This window comes from Rana temporaria, chromosome 9 (genome assembly GCF_905171775.1).
Source record: "Rana temporaria chromosome 9, aRanTem1.1, whole genome shotgun sequence".
Taxonomy (NCBI): Eukaryota; Metazoa; Chordata; class Amphibia; order Anura; family Ranidae; genus Rana; species Rana temporaria.
In genome coordinates, this window is record NC_053497.1 from 38,461,928 (window position 1) to 38,478,546 (window position 16,619).

The following is a 16,619-nucleotide window of genomic DNA, read 5'->3' on the forward strand; positions in this document are numbered from 1 at the left end:
GAAATACGTTGTTTATAGAAAATGGTTATTTATGTTAATCTTAGTTTTGTTAAATAAAATCGGCCGTAAGGCCAACTTTACTCCACACCGGTGTCAGTCGTTAATTTTGGTAAAGGGGGTAAAGTGGGTAGCAGGTAAAAGGTGGGTGGTCAGAATTCTAAGTCGGCCCTTAACATGTCATGAAAAAATTCATTTAAAACAAAGGAATTGACATACAAAGTGAATTCACCAATATACAAAAATCCACACCCGAATTCTGACAAATAAATCAAGACAAACAAGGGTGGATAAAACCCGACATGTTTTGGAGGCAGACGGTTAGGTTAATTCATAAACCATATTCAAATTCATTCTTCGGGTATTCTTAGTATTGGTGTAAACAACATTTTTTAATTTTTCCTAGTAAGGAGAAAAGAAAAACATAATATAAATATAATTTGTAGCATTGTTAATTTCTTAGATTGCTTCTATAGCTTTTTGTTCTGCATATCATTAATAGACAATTAGCTAGATTCAGGTACGGCGGCTTAACTTTGTGCGAGCATAGCGTATGTTATTTACGTTACGCCGCCGCAATTTAGAGAGGCAAGTGCAGTATTCACAAAGCACTTGCTCCGTAAGTTGCGGCGGCGTACCGTAAATTGGCCGGCGTAAGCCCGCCTAATTCAAATGTGGAAGAGGTGGGCGTGTTTTATGTAAATTAATCGTGACCCCACGTAAATGACGCTTTGAACGAACGGCGCATGCGCCGTCCGTGGACGTATCCCAGTGCTCATGCTCCAAATCACGTCGCAAATAGTCAATACTTTCGACGTGAACGTAACTTACGCCCAGCCCCATTCACGGACGAGTTACGCAAACGACGTAAACGACGTGAAATTCTACGGCATGAAGGGGAGGAAATGGAGGAGTCAGCTGCACATGAGGCACACCTTACTGCTTTTCCCACAACTGGGCAACCTGTAATTGACACCGCCCTCAAAGAAATGTCATTATCACTCAGAGGGGCTTTGCAACTTGACATGGCGTCATTTATGAGCTCCACACATAAAGAGTTAGAGGCCATTGGTGACAGGATGGACTATATGTAGAAAACATGGGGGACTTTACTCCCCAAAGCCTAAAGTGGCAGACTTGGAGAGCAGGTCCAGGGGAAATATTATTACATTTAGAGGGATCCCAGAATCCATTAAACCTCCTGACCTATGCTCCGTACCTGCAAAAGATGATATTGGAGCTCATACCCTCTTTTTCTCTTAGTGATGTTCTTTTTGACAGAGCACACCAGCTACCTAAGCCGGCCCACCTACCAGAAAGAATACCAAGGGACGTGATAGCAAGGATACATTTTTTTCAGGTCATTGACCAGCTGATGCACTTCTCTCAGCAACACCCTGCTCTACCAGAGCCTTACTCAGGAATATGCCTATACACTGACTTATCCCGGGTCAATTCATCCCTACTACTAAGATTCTGCTTAACCGTTTGAAGACCGCCACACAACGATATACGTCAACAAAATGGCATGGCTGAGCACGCGGGGGGGGGGTAATGTATGTCCCCTTTAAAAATCCAGCCGTGGGTCGCGAGCGTGCCGTTGGCGGTATGCTCGCGACCCGGTCCTCTTCTCTTTGACGATCCATGCAGGAACAGCAGACCCGATCGCCACCAGTGTCCCGCAATCGGGTCACAGAGAGGAAGAACGGGGAGAGGTAAGTGAAAACAAACCTCTCCCCTCGCTTCCTAGTGAGCCTGTCACTGATCCTCTGTTCCCTGTCATAGAGAACGACAATCAGTGACGTCACACGCCCAGCCACGCCCCCTCACAGTAGGAATCACTCCCTTAGGGCACACATAACCCTTTCAGCACCCCCTCTTGGTTAACCCCTTCACTGCCAGTGTCATTTTTACAGCAATCAATGCATTTTATTTTGCCAATGGTCCCAAAATAGTGTCTAAAAGTGTCCGATGTGTCTGCCATAATGTTGCAGTCATGATAAAAATTGCTGATCGCCGCCATTACTAGAATTTTTTTTTTTTTAATAGAATGCAATAAAACGATCCCCTATTTGGTATACATTTTGTGCAAACCAATCAATAAACGCTTATTGCAATTTTTTTACCAAAAATATGTAGAAGAATACATATCGGCCTAAACTGAGGGAAAAAAATGTTTTTTTATATATATTTTTGGAGGTATTTATTATAGCAAAAAGTAGAAAATATTGTATTTTTTTCGAAATTGTCGCTCTATTTTTGTTACAGGATTTTCCTGTATTTTAACCACTTACTTGGTGGTTACCCATGCTAGGTTTTCGTTTATTTTTTGGGGCTAATAGCTCCTTTAAAAGGAAAGGTGTATTGATAGCAGTTAAGGATTCAATTGCCTTTAAACTGATTTATCTTTGCACCAACCAACAAGGTCAGTTTATTATCATTGTCGCTGAGTTCAAAAATGTAGTTCTTACATTATGAATGTTTATACACCCAACAAAAAGCCTACAACATTCCTCCACAAGGTGTTTAAATTGGCTAGACAAAGGCAAAGTGTAAGGCCTCGTACACACGGCCGAGGAACTCGACGTGCCAAACACATCGAGTTCCTCGGCCAGTTCAGCCCTGAAGCCGCCGAGGAGCTCGGCGGGACGAGAGCTCCCATAGAACAACGAGGAAATAGAGAACATGTTCTCTATTTCCATGTCGAGCTCCTCGTCGGCTTCCTCGGCCGAAAGTGTACACACGACCAGTTTCCTCGGCAGAATTCAGCCAGAAACTCGGTCGGAAGCTGAATTCTGCCGAGGAAACTGGTCGTGTGTACGGGGCCTTACATTTCACCTGTGTGAAATAGCTATTCTAGAATTCTAGATTTTTTTCCTTACTGATACATACTGTATTTCCTATAACAACGGAATAAGGCCACTATTTATAACATTGCATGGTCTAAACACACCCCTGTAACCCCAGAGGTGGTAGGTTCATGATCAAGACCACCTATTTTCCTTTGGCGAAACAATACTTTTCTTCTCTCTAATTCCCAGCACAAATAGGAGATAGAGGGAAAAAAAATATTTGCCTTATAAATTCTGACTTGAAAATATATGCGAACATTCTAGCCAATCAGATACCTCCTTATTTTTAGGTATGGATCAAGTGGGATTCGTAAAAGGCCGCCAAGCCCCTGATGGCAAGAGGAGAATGGTTGACCTTCTTTGCTATGTGGAACTAAAACGTGAACCCTGTGTATTTTTAGCTTTAGATGCCAAAAAAGCTTTTGACAAAGTTCATTGGGGTTATTTAGCATAGACCTTAACAAAATTTGTCTTCATTAAACCTGCAATAATGTCCCTTTATACAAAACCCTCAGCCAGGGTATTCACTTAAGGGATGCTCTCCAAAGAGTTTGGCTTAACAAATGGAACCCAGCAGGGGTATCCCCTCTCCCCACTCATTTTCTCCTTGGCCATTGAACCCTTAGTGGAGTCTATTTGATCTAACTATACTGTACATAGCATTAAGATTGGCCAAGGTGAGCACAAACTGTGACTCTTCACGGATTACATTATTCTTACATTGACCAACCGGCTTGAGTCTGTACCAGTTATCCAGAGTATCCTAACTCTGTTTGCCACAATCTCTCTATATAAGGTGAATACATCTAAATGTTTTGCACTGCCAGTACAAATGGTACAACCTAATCTTAGTTGCCTTAAACTAACATTTCCCTGCTGTTGGGATTGCTCATCCATCACCTACCTGGGTATACAGTTAACATCTCCTATGTCCAACTTATATAAATCTTACTTCCCCAATCCCCAGCCTCCTTGACCAAATATCCTTGGAACTATCACATATCGGATAAGCACATATATCATAGATAGGGAGGATACCTCTGCTTATAAAATGCATATACTACCTAAACTAATCTCCCCATTCCACTACCACAGAATTTAATTTTCTCAGGATGGCGCGCGCGTACACGTGAGGACGCGCACGCGCTCGTAGGTGGGGGGAGTGAAGAGCCCGGAGCCTGAGGGGGGATGAGGACGGACCGCGCTCAGAGAGGGAGAGGAGCCGACAGCCTCCGTCTGCCTGCCGCATGTTGATCGCGGCTCCCCTGAATAGGCTGAGCTGTTCGAGCACCGCTGCAGCGGGGGGTGGGAGGAGACACCCCCGCACGGACCGGAACAAACATTGCCGACAACACGCCATGTGGACTGACAGTGCGGAGGGCTCCAGCTGATGAGAGGAGGAGACGGACGGGGAAGGAGGAGAGGTGAACGCTGCTGGAGGCTCGTATCCCCAGGGAAGCGGTAGAAATACCCGAGCACACACACCACCACCGGGACTAAGGTTGGATCTCTTATTATAACGATATATATGTGTCTAGCTCTGCCCCACTAAGCACTTGGAGGAGGAAGTAGAGGTAAAGTAAAAGACTTTTAAGGGGATGAGATTAAGTGTCAGTATGGTCAAAGAGGTAAAGCACAAACAAAAACTGTGATGGTACATAGTGGCTGCTAAAGTTCTAGAAAAAAGTAAAATCAGTGCAAAATGTTCTATGTACCAATGATAAGTACCTATTAATAATCTATCCAAGAGAGACCGTCCTACTTAAGTAATGTACTAGAAAGAAGCAATATCTGTGCAATAAGTCCTATATACCAAGGATAAGTGTCCATTAATAACCCTTCCAAGAGAGACTGTTCAACCTAAGGGGGGCCGTAAAAAAACGGTTTAAGGGGGCCGCACTACTCTTTAATAAGGGACACTCCCCCCATCTGCATACAGAAGCATTTTATATGGTGCAGATGAGGGGATTTAAAGGATTAGGACAAACATAGGAACGCCACAGACATCCCCCCCCCCCATCCCTGGGTGTACTACATTGCACTTGGCGGGGTTGGAATTTACAACGTTTAAAGAGCTGGAAACGGCTAATTTCTGTACTTGTACAACTCCACCTTTACTGAGGAAAAGGTTGGACCTCCCCTCATAGCCCATTATTTCTCCAGAAGCACCCCCTGAAAGGGTGGCCCCGAGGAGGTCGGGTAGAGGAAGCTCTAAGAGGGCTCAGGTAAACCGTAGCTGAAGGAAGTGCCGGGGCCTGTGCCGGGGCCTGTCTGTTGCAGGATATAAAGGGGAGAGCGATAAGGCAGCTAAAGACTTTCATGCCCCCTTTTTCTTTTCTGGATTCTCCCTTTTCTCTTTTACCATAAATTAATTAACCTCATGATTTTGAAGGGGTAAATCCATCTTTGATTCAATGACCTTCCATCACCAAGCACACAGAGTAACTTCTAGAACTTTGAAAAATGAACACTGAATAAGATGCCAAATTTTTAAGAAGACCCCCCCAAATCCCCTAGGCTTAGGCAGATAATCACACATACAAAGACGTATGGGATTTCGGGTTGAGGAGAACTACAAAATCGCGGGACCCTTACTAAACCGGTTTCTGGAGTAGCTTGTCCATAGTTAGTAACAAAGGGGCAGTTAGAAAATTTTTTGAAAAATAGGGAGAAAAAAAAAAAAAGGGGGAACAGGAATTCCACCCAGTATTTCTCTCCTCGCCATTTGGAAGGAAGGGGGGAACCGGGTGGAGAGCTGTAAGGGAACCGGGGAGATAGGGGAGAGAGGGGAAGAGGCAGCAGAAGGTCAAACTGGGGAAACGAATCAGAAAAAGGGAGAATAATATGAGCAGAATGACGAGTAGGTCTACAAAGGGGGGACCTCCAACAACCCCGAGCAATATAGTAACAACAAGCTCTATTAGACCTTTTATGACCAAAGGAGTAAGTCCACAAACACAAGGAACCCAGGGAGGAACAAAGCAACAACAACCTAACAGAGAGCAAAAATCGGTCAATAAGAAACCCCAGGGGGGAAACATCAGTGAAACATCAATAGAGTCAAGAGAGGAAAGCAACATAGAGCACGGGCCCGAAGGAAGGGGGAACAAGGAACATCGACCAGACATACCGCCCCCGTTAAACGGGGAAATCGCAGAGATGTTGCGAAGGATGGAAACGGCGATCAAGGAGGAAATTAAAGGGGAAATTCAGAACTTACGCACAGACCTTGGACACTTCATGACTAGAATAGTTACAATAGAAGAACGAACAGAGATGGTAGAACAAGAAGTTAAAGGAATAAAAGACCAAATAGACCAGACACAAAGACAGCAGAGACTTATCCTCTACAAAATAGAAGATCAAGAGAACAGAAACCGTAGACAAAATTTGAGGATAAGGTCAATCCCAGAGGAAAGGGGAGAAGACCTCAGGAAAATAATGAGGAAGATTTTTAACCCCCTCCTGGAAAAACCAATTGAAGATCCCATCAGGATTGAAAGGGTCCATAGAGTGGGGAACCCACAAAGAGCCAACGCAGAGCGTACAAGAGATGTCATAGTTAGGTTCCGACTATATGAGGACAAAGAAAAAGTGTGGAAGAAACTGAGGGGCCAACCCCCGATAGTCTTCGAGGGGATAGAGTTACAGATATTCTCGGATCTATCGGCTGAGACTCTAGCAAGACGACGAGCACTGAAACCACTGTTAAAACAGATGATAGATCTAAACATAAAATATACTTGGGGACATCCGGCTTGTCTGATCGGCACAAAAGACGGAAGATCAACGATACTTAGATTCCCGGAGGACCTAGAAGAATTTTGTAAAAAATTGGATATCCAGATCCCTGATTTACCAGGGTGGGAATAGAGGAGAGGGGGAGGGAGAGGGAGAAAGATTAGTGAATCCACAATGATCTATTTATAGAGAACTTTATTCTCGGTTATTTGTTTATTGTCTTTTTCTTTCCCCTTTACCTTTCTTGTTCTTGGTTCTTTTTCCTGTGGTGAAACCCGGTGGTCGGGGATCTACCCGTCCCCCCTCTCCCCCGCTCCAGAATTGGAGCGGAGGGGAGGCTACCCTAGGACCCCACCTAGAGAAAACTGGACCAGACATGGAGGACGGTTCAGTGGCCAATAAATGGCCGAAAGGGGAGGGAGGGGGAGGGAGTGGGGGGGAGGGGATGGGGGGAGGGGGGGAGAGGGAGGGGAGGGAGGGGAAGGGAGGGAGGGGGGAAGATATCCTATCTCACCAAAACAATCGGAAGAAACTGTAACCAACAACCAAGATGCCGGTAATTAAATGCATATCTTATAACGTAAAAGGCCTCAATAGTCCATCAAAGAGACATAAGGTACTAAAGGAACTAAAGAGGTATAGGTCAGATGTAGTCCTCCTACAAGAAACCCATCTTACATTAGGATCAAACATAAAGCTATATTCCCCTGACTTCCCCATATGGTACTACGGTGACACCATTTCTAAAAGGGCCAGAGGGGTAGCAATCGGGATAGCTAAGGGGACTAGGTTTGTGTTAACAGACCGATTGACAGATCCAGAAGGGAGATTCCTCTTTTTAAGGGGAAAACTAGAGGAGGAGGAATATACTCTTGTAAACATATATGCACCGAATACCTCCCCGATGAAATACCTCCAGGGAATCCTGGGGAAATTAAAAGATTTCAGGAGGGGAAAGATAATACTGGGAGGAGATTTAAATTTCTGTATGGACACAAAGGCCGATAAAACACACCAAACATTAGAGACTCAAGAAAGGCAATTAAGAAAGGTAAAAGGTAGCCTACATAGAAGCCAATTAGTAGACACATGGAGGATCTTTAACCCAAGCAAACGAGATTATACATTTTACTCTCATGTACATGAGAGCTACTCCCGGATCGATCATATTTTCATTGAGCATAGAATGTTAGATGCGGTGGTTGAGACAAAAATAGAGACCATGACGATTTCCGATCATGCTCCAATTAGTATATCCATAAATATCATAGGCAATCAAAGGACCTATCCAAATTGGAGACTAAATGAGAAACTACTAATAGAAGAGAAAAGTTTAATGAGGGTTAAAAAAGAATTAGAGGAATATTTCAAGATAAATAAGACTGATGAAATTTCGGTGGCAACATTATGGGATGCCCATAAGGCGGTGATTAGAGGGGTGTTAATCTCCGAAGGGGCAAGGAGGAAAAAAGAAATGAACAGTAAGAAGGAAAAATTAGTAGATGAGATCTTCAATTTTGAACTAACACATAAGAAAAATGGTAAACAACGAGATATTTATTTGGACCTAGTTAATAAGCGGAACGAACTTAAAGAACTTATTGATCGGGAAACAAGAAGGGAATTTAACTTGGTGGCAAGGGAGAGATATAGGTGGGGAAATAAAACAAGCAAACATCTGGCTCGGATGGTACAAAAAAAGAAATCAAGGAATTATATAGATAAAATTAAAAACGAAAAAGGAGAGGTCTTGCACACAACAAAAGATATTGCTGAAACATTTAGATTATATTATGAAAAATTATACTCAGTAGAACAAAAAAACTGGCAAAAAGGGGAGAAAGACAATAAAATCTCAGCATTCTTAGAAGAAGCAAGGTTATCAAAAGTCAGTCAAATAGACGCAGAGGGGATGGACAGGCAAATAACGGAAAACGAAATTAAAGCAGCATTATCAAGCTCTGCCTCAGGTAAAAGTCCGGGGCCAGACGGCTTTACAGTAATGTATTACAAAAAATTTAAGGAGATACTTCTGCCAAGGCTATGCCAGTATTATAATGGGCTTGGAAAGGAGTACGAACTAAGTAAAGAGGCATCAGAGGCAACTATCACCGTTATCCCTAAGGAAGGGAAGGACATCGGAAACTGTTCAGGATACCGGCCGATATCTCTGCTCAATACAGATTTAAAACTGTTTGCAAAGGTATTGGCCGGGAGAGTTAAACAGGAAATGGCGAAATTGGTGTACCCAGATCAGACGGGTTTTGTCCAGGGAAGAGAGGGGAGAGACAATGGGGTTAGAACACTGTTAATCCTCCGGAAAATGAAGGCGGCGGGGTCCCCAGGCCTACTACTGTCGATAGACGCAGAAAAAGCGTTTGACAGGGTAGACTGGGGACTCATGTTGCTCACCCTGAAGGAAATGGGGTTTGGACAGAGGATGATGGAGTGGATTGGCACCCTCTACAGGTCCCCCACGGCCAAAATAAAAATAAATGGAAGTCTCTCTCAAACCTTCTTAATGAGAAACGGTACAAGGCAAGGGTGCCCTCTATCGCCATTACTGTTCGTGCTCACATTGGAACCCCTGCTGGCTAGGATCAGAAACTCTCAAAAAATAAAAGGGGTTAAAATAGGAGAGGAAGAACATAAACTTGCAGCTTTTGCAGACGACGTCCTCTTCTATTTAATGGAACCCAAAACATCAATCCCAAACCTCCTAAACCTATGTAGCGAATACGGAGAAATCTCAAACTTCAAATTAAACATCACAAAAACGGAGATTATGAGTATAAACATAAGCAAGATAGAAGAACAACTCCTGAAAATGAAGTATAAATTTGCTTGGGTTAAAGAACTCAAATACCTAGGAATACTGCTAGCAAAATCTACTAGGGAGATGTATACGATAAATTTTATCCCTTTATTAAATGAAATTAAGACAGAAACAAAAAGGGTGGAAAACAGGGCAATATCATGGATAGGACGAATTAATTACTGCAAAATGATCATTCTACCAAAAATTTTATATAAATTCCAGATGATCCCCATTGCCCTCCCCGGGACATTGCTCTCGGCCCTTAGAAAATTAATAATGAATTATATATGGAGAAATAAGAAGCACAGGATAGCACTTCAGACCCTAAAACAACCAAAAAAAAAGGGTGGATTAGCGGTCCCCGATGTCAAGAGATACTATGAGGCGGTGATATTAACAAGAGTGGTGGAGTGGGCCAGGGCTAGCAAAGAAAAAAGGTGGGTTAGTGTAGAAAATGAATTGTCACAGGCAAGGTTAGATAAGATAATTTGGAACCCTCCCCAATTTAGGACAATAGATAAAAACGCACACGAGATAACTAAAAATGCACTTAAAGTTTGGGACACGGTTTATAAAAAAATTGTGAAAGAGTACAATTCACCCCTTATATCACTAAAGAATAATGATTATTTTGCACCAGGTAAAACACAAGTGGGGGGAAATTGGATTAAAACGGACACTATACAATTAAGGGATATAATGAAGGAAGGGCACATTTTAACACTACAGGAGTTGAAATTAAAAAACTCTTTCCTGGAAATTAATGAATGGAGATATCGGCAACTAAACCATTTTATCCAAGACCTTCCACACCCACTGAGGTCGGGAGATCAGTTATTGGAATTGGAAAAAATATGCTCTACAAAAAATGCCAGAGGATCTATCTCGGGACTATATAAGATGTTACTGAAGATGGAAGAGCAGAACATACCTCCATTCATTAAAAAATGGGAAAGGGAACTAGGGACACATCGGGATAGGATCACAATAGAGAAAATGCTGACCCTGACACACTCCTCCGCGGTGGATAACCGCACAGCAGAGATGTGTTTTAAATGCATAGCCGGATGGTATATGACACCAGACAAATTAAAAAAGTATAAAGAGGGACAGACTGGAGAGTGCTGGAGGGGATGCGTTTTACCAGGAAATATGGCGCACCTGTGGTGGGGATGCCCTAAGATAAGGAGGTACTGGGAAAAAATATTGGCCTGCGTCGAAGAGATTACAAAGAAAAAGATAAAGATGGACCCTTGGGTTGTCCTGTTCCACGGGGGGGAAGAAGGCATTAAAAGTTATAAAAAATCGCTAGTACCACACCTACTGAATGCTGCCAAAAGATTAATTCCAAGGGGCTGGCAAGAGGTGGAATGCCCATCGATCTGGGAATGGATCGATGCAGTTGAAGAAACGTATAAAATGGAGGAACTGCAGGAGGACATGGAGGGGAATAACATATTACAAAATATGAAATGGGAAAATTGGAGAACTTTTAAGAAATCGTGGAGTTACGCGGAAAAATTAAGAGAAGACACTTAAGGTCACTATAGAAAAATCAGAGAGAAGTAGAGGTATAAGGAGGTTGTTTTGGTGAGATAGGAGGGGGGGGGGGGAGGGACGGGTAAGGGGAGGTGAAGTATTAAGGGAAAACTTTTGTATATGTCTAGCAAAAGAAGTTAAAAATGTATTCAAGAAAATAATATAATATATATATAATAAAAAAAAAACAAAAAAAAAAAAATAAAACACAAAAGTGGAAAACAAAAACAACTAGCATAAGAAACAGAGACACTAATGATGCAAAACCGAAATAGAGATGCAATGGGCTGGTACGCAGAACATGAGCATGTAAATGCACACTCTATGAGGTGGAGTCTGAAGTTAAAAAAAAAAAAAAAGAATTTAATTTTCTGATCTCACTTCCATGATAAATTAATTTATATGGGCAGGTAAAAGACCCAGAGTACCTATATCAAACTTATACAAACATAGAGACTGTGGAGGCCTAGGCTTACCAAACGCAAAAGCCTACCATTGAGCCTCACTACTGGATCAGGTGCGTTTTTGGTTTTTCTGCCAGGAAGATAAACTATGGGTCAAAATAGAAAGAAAGATAATTCCTGGCAACAACCTAGCAGCTCTAGCAATAGCCTCATGTACAATATGCATCATAATCCGATTACCCCGGACTACCCCACCTTTTAAGGAACAATAGGAGCCTGGTCAGCATTAATTAGATCTAGCCATCCTGATGAGTATTCTCACACCATAGGTTTGCCATTAAAGACTTATGAATATCTGATACCTAAATTATCGGTAAAACACTGGTCTACTAGAGGTATACACTTTCTTACTGAAAACAGAGGTGCACAGGAAGGCGCTATAGCAGTGTATAGACTACACCAGATCACACATTATCATAACACCAATCCCCTTAGCAAAATAGAAGTCTCCCAAAAAATTTGAGACGTTATGATGAATAACAGCATTGTACACATTAGGGGAATTTCACTCTTCTATAAGTCCTGTAACTATTACCCACTACTCAATAAGATTGCACCCATGGTAAATTGGGAGACGGATTTGAATCAAACATTTACATTGAAATAATGACAATATGCCATTGCGGCCAATAAGAGAGCATTTTCATGTATTGACCACTGGGACAACACCCAGAAGGTACTTCATAGATGGTATATGCCCCCATGAGATTGCATATATTTTACCCAAACGCTTCAGAACTATGCTGGAGGAAATGCCAGCACAGGGGCAACATATTACACACTTTTTGGAGGTGCCATAACCTTAACCATTTCTGGAAAGGGATTTCCCAACGTATATCAAAGGTGTCAGGTACACAATTCTCCCTTACTCCTGCACTGGCACTACTCAGCCTGGGTTCAAAAAATTTCCCTCCAGCCGTTCGGACTGTAGTCCTACATATCCTGTTTGCAGCCTGCATAGCCATAGCACAAGAGTGGAAATCCAAAATTGCACCCACAGTGGAATCAGTAATTGCTAGAGTAAATACACTGTGCCATTTTGAGAAGCTGATTGCCCACCAAGACCATAAGGCACATATTTTCCATAAAAAAATGGGACACATGGAGGAACTACTCTAAGGACTCACCACAAATATAATTTAATGTAACATTGGAATATCAACATACTCTCGGGGAATAGAAGAAGGGTTAACACTCCCACAGAATGTAATGTTAAACTGTTTAAATACTGTTCTTTATTTTAGTGATATTGGCTTATCTCCCTTAAGGAAGGCATACCTTAAGGTCCCTGTTTAATATAGGGCAGGACCTGGTCACAGTTTGAGCCTATCTGGGGTGTCAGGCTCTATCCCATATAGGGAGTCCTATTAAACCTCTATGTCAAAATGTGTGCGTATTTTGTATTAATACTGCTGTAGAAATTGAAGCATGTTAATTTTGTTTCATTGCATTAATGTTCTCTTCAACTGATAAAACACATCTGTACAAATTGAGAACAGTGTTTCATATCTTTCATATTTTGCAATAAAAACTATGGTTATATATAAAAAAAATATTCAAAGCAAATTAACCCATCCATCCATGTCTCCATGGTTTATTTTGCTGAGAAATAACTTTAAAGGAGATGTACAGCCAACATCACAGAGCCAGTCCAGCTTGGGCAAGATCGTGACAATGAAGTCAGGATCCGGCCACATGACTGGACCAACACCTGACTTAGCCTCCCAGTGAGCCGCTAAGAGGCTGGGCTGGCCACTCCCATCCCCTCTACAGCCCAGCACTCCAGTAAGTGTGTGGGGAGCAGAGCAGAGAGCTGCTGATTGACAGTCAGCAGCTCTCTGCTCAAGGAGCTGTGGAACTGAGCAACCGGCTTTGTTTGGTCGCTCGGTTCTCAGTGTTAGAGGCACCGGGGGCAGATGTGGCTTCGGACCCCTCCTCCCCACTTGAAGACTCCTGGGATGTATGACAGTATTTGTCTATTCCTGGAAACCAGGAATATAATATACTTTCCTATTGATTTACTAATATTAGCAGCATAAGGATTAAAAATGGTCAACGATTATGGGAATGTAAAGTTCTGCTTTAGGAAAACACTAAGAAAGAAGGGAGAGAGAAAAGGGAAGGAAGGAGGGGGAGGAAAGGAGAGATTGGTCAATCAATAGGATTGCATATTTCAGAAATAAATTTAGGCTACCATTGCTGACCTTTAGACAATACAATTTTTTCTGACTATAGAAGAGGTATGAAGTATAAGTAAATGATTTTCAATAAAATAAATACCCTTCATTATAGAATTTGTAAACTGTCATTGCTGGCCTCCTTCAAAAATTCTTGCTCTTCTGGCTACTCTCATTACAGTTCCCCTTTAATAAAAAAGGAATTTAGAAAGTGAGCACATACAAGTTGTTTTACCTGACCAACAAATGAGTTTCTTATTCTGAATGCTTTTTTCAACATTGCAAAAAGACCAAGAAAGTTCTTGTCCTCATAATCAAAACGTTGACCAAAGATAATGGAACAGATCACATTTGATACTGCCAAGGTTACCAGGTATGTAGGGTCGAAGGGTGAACCTAGAGAAAAATTAAATGCCTTCTGTGAATCAAGTGAACAATTATGCAACTGATTCATGAAAACAAGTGAAAAGAAATTAACGCAAAAGTGGAGATGTATGAAAGGTGACCAATTATAAAAAAGATGACACTTGAATGGACATCTAACAGCCATCATGTCAGTATTATTGTATGTTTGGATCAAAACCTTTTTAATTTTGATAAATGCTCTAAAGCCTGAAGCCAAACAGATCACAGAATATTCAGTGGAGCATTTGAAACCCACCTGCTTTTTTTCTTAACTCCTCTACAAGGCAACGAGACTCCTCCTGGATCCGCTCTTCAACACTTCTCTTCCCCATCCCGAAGTTCCTTAGTGTAGTAAGGGAGAAACGTCGCAGCTGTCTCCAGCGCTCCCCATTACTAAGCATCACCCCTGTTGACAAAAATTGTTTTCATTAATTATTCTATACCTGTATGTAAATCCAAATCTTTATATATATATATAGTGTGACTGAGCGAGCAGGTGTTCCAAGTCAGGAAGCCGCTCCCCATCTGAATATGCAACTAAAGTGATGTTGCGTCTCGGCCATCTTAGTACACCCGCATTCATCCACAGTAAGCCTAGATAGAGTTAGAAGTCGGCAAGCGGACATATTTATACACCCACCTGGAGTCTTGCTTTTCACAGTTATTTTTAACAGTGAACCCAATTTTAAAATACAATGTAATAATAGAAATAATGTGCTTCAATCATCCTGACACCATGGCGACGTAATGATTGACGCGCCAACACCAGCCATTGTACCGACAATTTGCCCGCAACATTTTCTGACAGTGCCCCTACCGAGATTAGACTCTAAATTTGTGAAAAATGACATGGCAGGACGTGGTAGAGCTCTGCCAGCTGCCCAAAGAATCCCTAACTGCTCTCCTGAGGTGCCCAAACATCACACAGGCACAGAGGCACATGCCATGAGCAAGGCTCACTCGTCTACCCTGGCGAATCGGCTTACAGAATTTGCCCACATGGAGAAGCAAGATGGCGCCTACGCCCCTCCTCTCACACGTAGTGGTGGGGCAGCTGCTTGGAGTACCACGAAAATCGACACATTGGCAGTGGAGAAGTCGGGTAAGATAACCCTGGAGCAAGTGAATGGCCAGCTCCTTGAGGCGATTACTGCCAGCAACACTTCCCTAACAGGTAAAATGGAGGAGATACAGGTTGATATAGGCCTTATGAGGCATGACATGCAGAGTGTTAGGGAGAGGGTGGCAGAAACTGAGAGGAGAATCTCCACTATAGAAGATGATTTCTCCCCTTTCCCTGGCTAGGTGGCAGTTTCTGAGAAACAAATCTCTTTCTGGTTTCAAAAGGCGGATGACATGGAGAATTGCCTGAGGCGCATTAACCTCAGGATTGTGGGGCTCCCTGGAAAGGCAGAGGAGCAAAACCCTGGGGACTTTGTGGAGGCCTGGATCAAATTCACCTTCCCTGAAGCTAATTTCTCTGCTGCTTTTGTTATTGGGAGGGCTCACAGAGTCCCAGCAACATCCCCTATCCCTGGAGCAGCTCCCAGACCCCTGGTTGCCAGAATACTCAACTGTAAAGATTGTGATCTTGTTCTCCACAAGACCCGACAGAAAGAAAAGATTATTTTTGAAAATGTGCAGATCTTAATTTTTCCCGATTTATCGGTTGAATTACAAAAGCCGAGAGCCACATTCACAGATGTTAAACGGAAGATGAGACAGAAATGGGATTATCTACTCTATGTCTTTCCCTGCTCGGCTGCGAGTGATTAATGGCAGTTGTGCCCTTTACTTCAATACTCTGGATGAGGCCCAGGAGTGGTTAAATACAAAAAGTCATCTGCCATAATTTTCTTGAAATGGAATCGTTGCTGGAGGAAAAATCCTTCTGCCTTGCCTGTCTTTATTCTGCATCATTCCTGTGCTAAGTGTTTGATAATGATCTTATTCTATGCAAAACCTTTTCTTTTTTTGAGTTTCAAGTAAGTGCCTTTGCTGTATTAAAAGCAAATTTCAGAGGTTTTCATTCTCCCACTGTTTGGAGAATTGTTTTGATGAACAGCATAGACTACCATTTACATTTAACAAATGTTTTTTTTTTTTTTTCTTCATTACTTTCTTGTCCTTATGTTTTCTGAGTTACAGACTTCTTATTCAGCTTTGCCCGTTGCGGCCATCTTGTGGACAAATCTGGAATTTTTCATCAAGAGGCAAGTCCTCTGATTTCTGACTTCTGAGGTTGCTGAATTCTGGTAGTATTATACACATTACATTATGGGTACTGTACACATCTAACATTGTCTAGTCTGGAACTGTTTACTGATCTTAATGCTAGTAATGTAGAATATACTCTCACGAGGGAGTTTTCGGGGAAGGCTGCAACCACGTATTGCCCTTACATATGCAGTTGCATTGTGCGGGTAATGCCCTGTTGAAACCTTTTCAATATATCACCAGTCAAATGTCACTGGTTACCTCTGTTAAATATGGTTTGGCTCTTGGCCGAGAATGTTGGGTCATCTGCCAGTCTGTTCAATGGTACATATATGATTACACTGTTTTGCAGTCTACCTCATTGCATTCTACATCATTTTTATTACCTGATATGTTGACAATGCTTTAC

General features: G+C 42.2%; 1 protein-coding gene across 2 annotated transcripts in view; it reads right to left on the minus strand.

Annotated features, from left to right (window-relative positions):
- Window positions 1-16,619, minus strand: part of LOC120913341 (cytochrome P450 2C8-like) — a 52,406-nt gene that overhangs the window by 20,051 nt on the left and 15,736 nt on the right. For both annotated transcript variants that reach the window (XM_040323211.1, XM_040323212.1), the window contains exons 4-5: window positions 14,250-14,399; window positions 13,824-13,984 (exon numbers count right to left, since the gene is read on the minus strand). In XM_040323211.1, coding sequence (XP_040179145.1) covers window positions 13,824-13,984; window positions 14,250-14,399 — 311 coding nt within the window. The remainder of the gene's footprint in view (window positions 1-13,823; window positions 13,985-14,249; window positions 14,400-16,619) is intronic.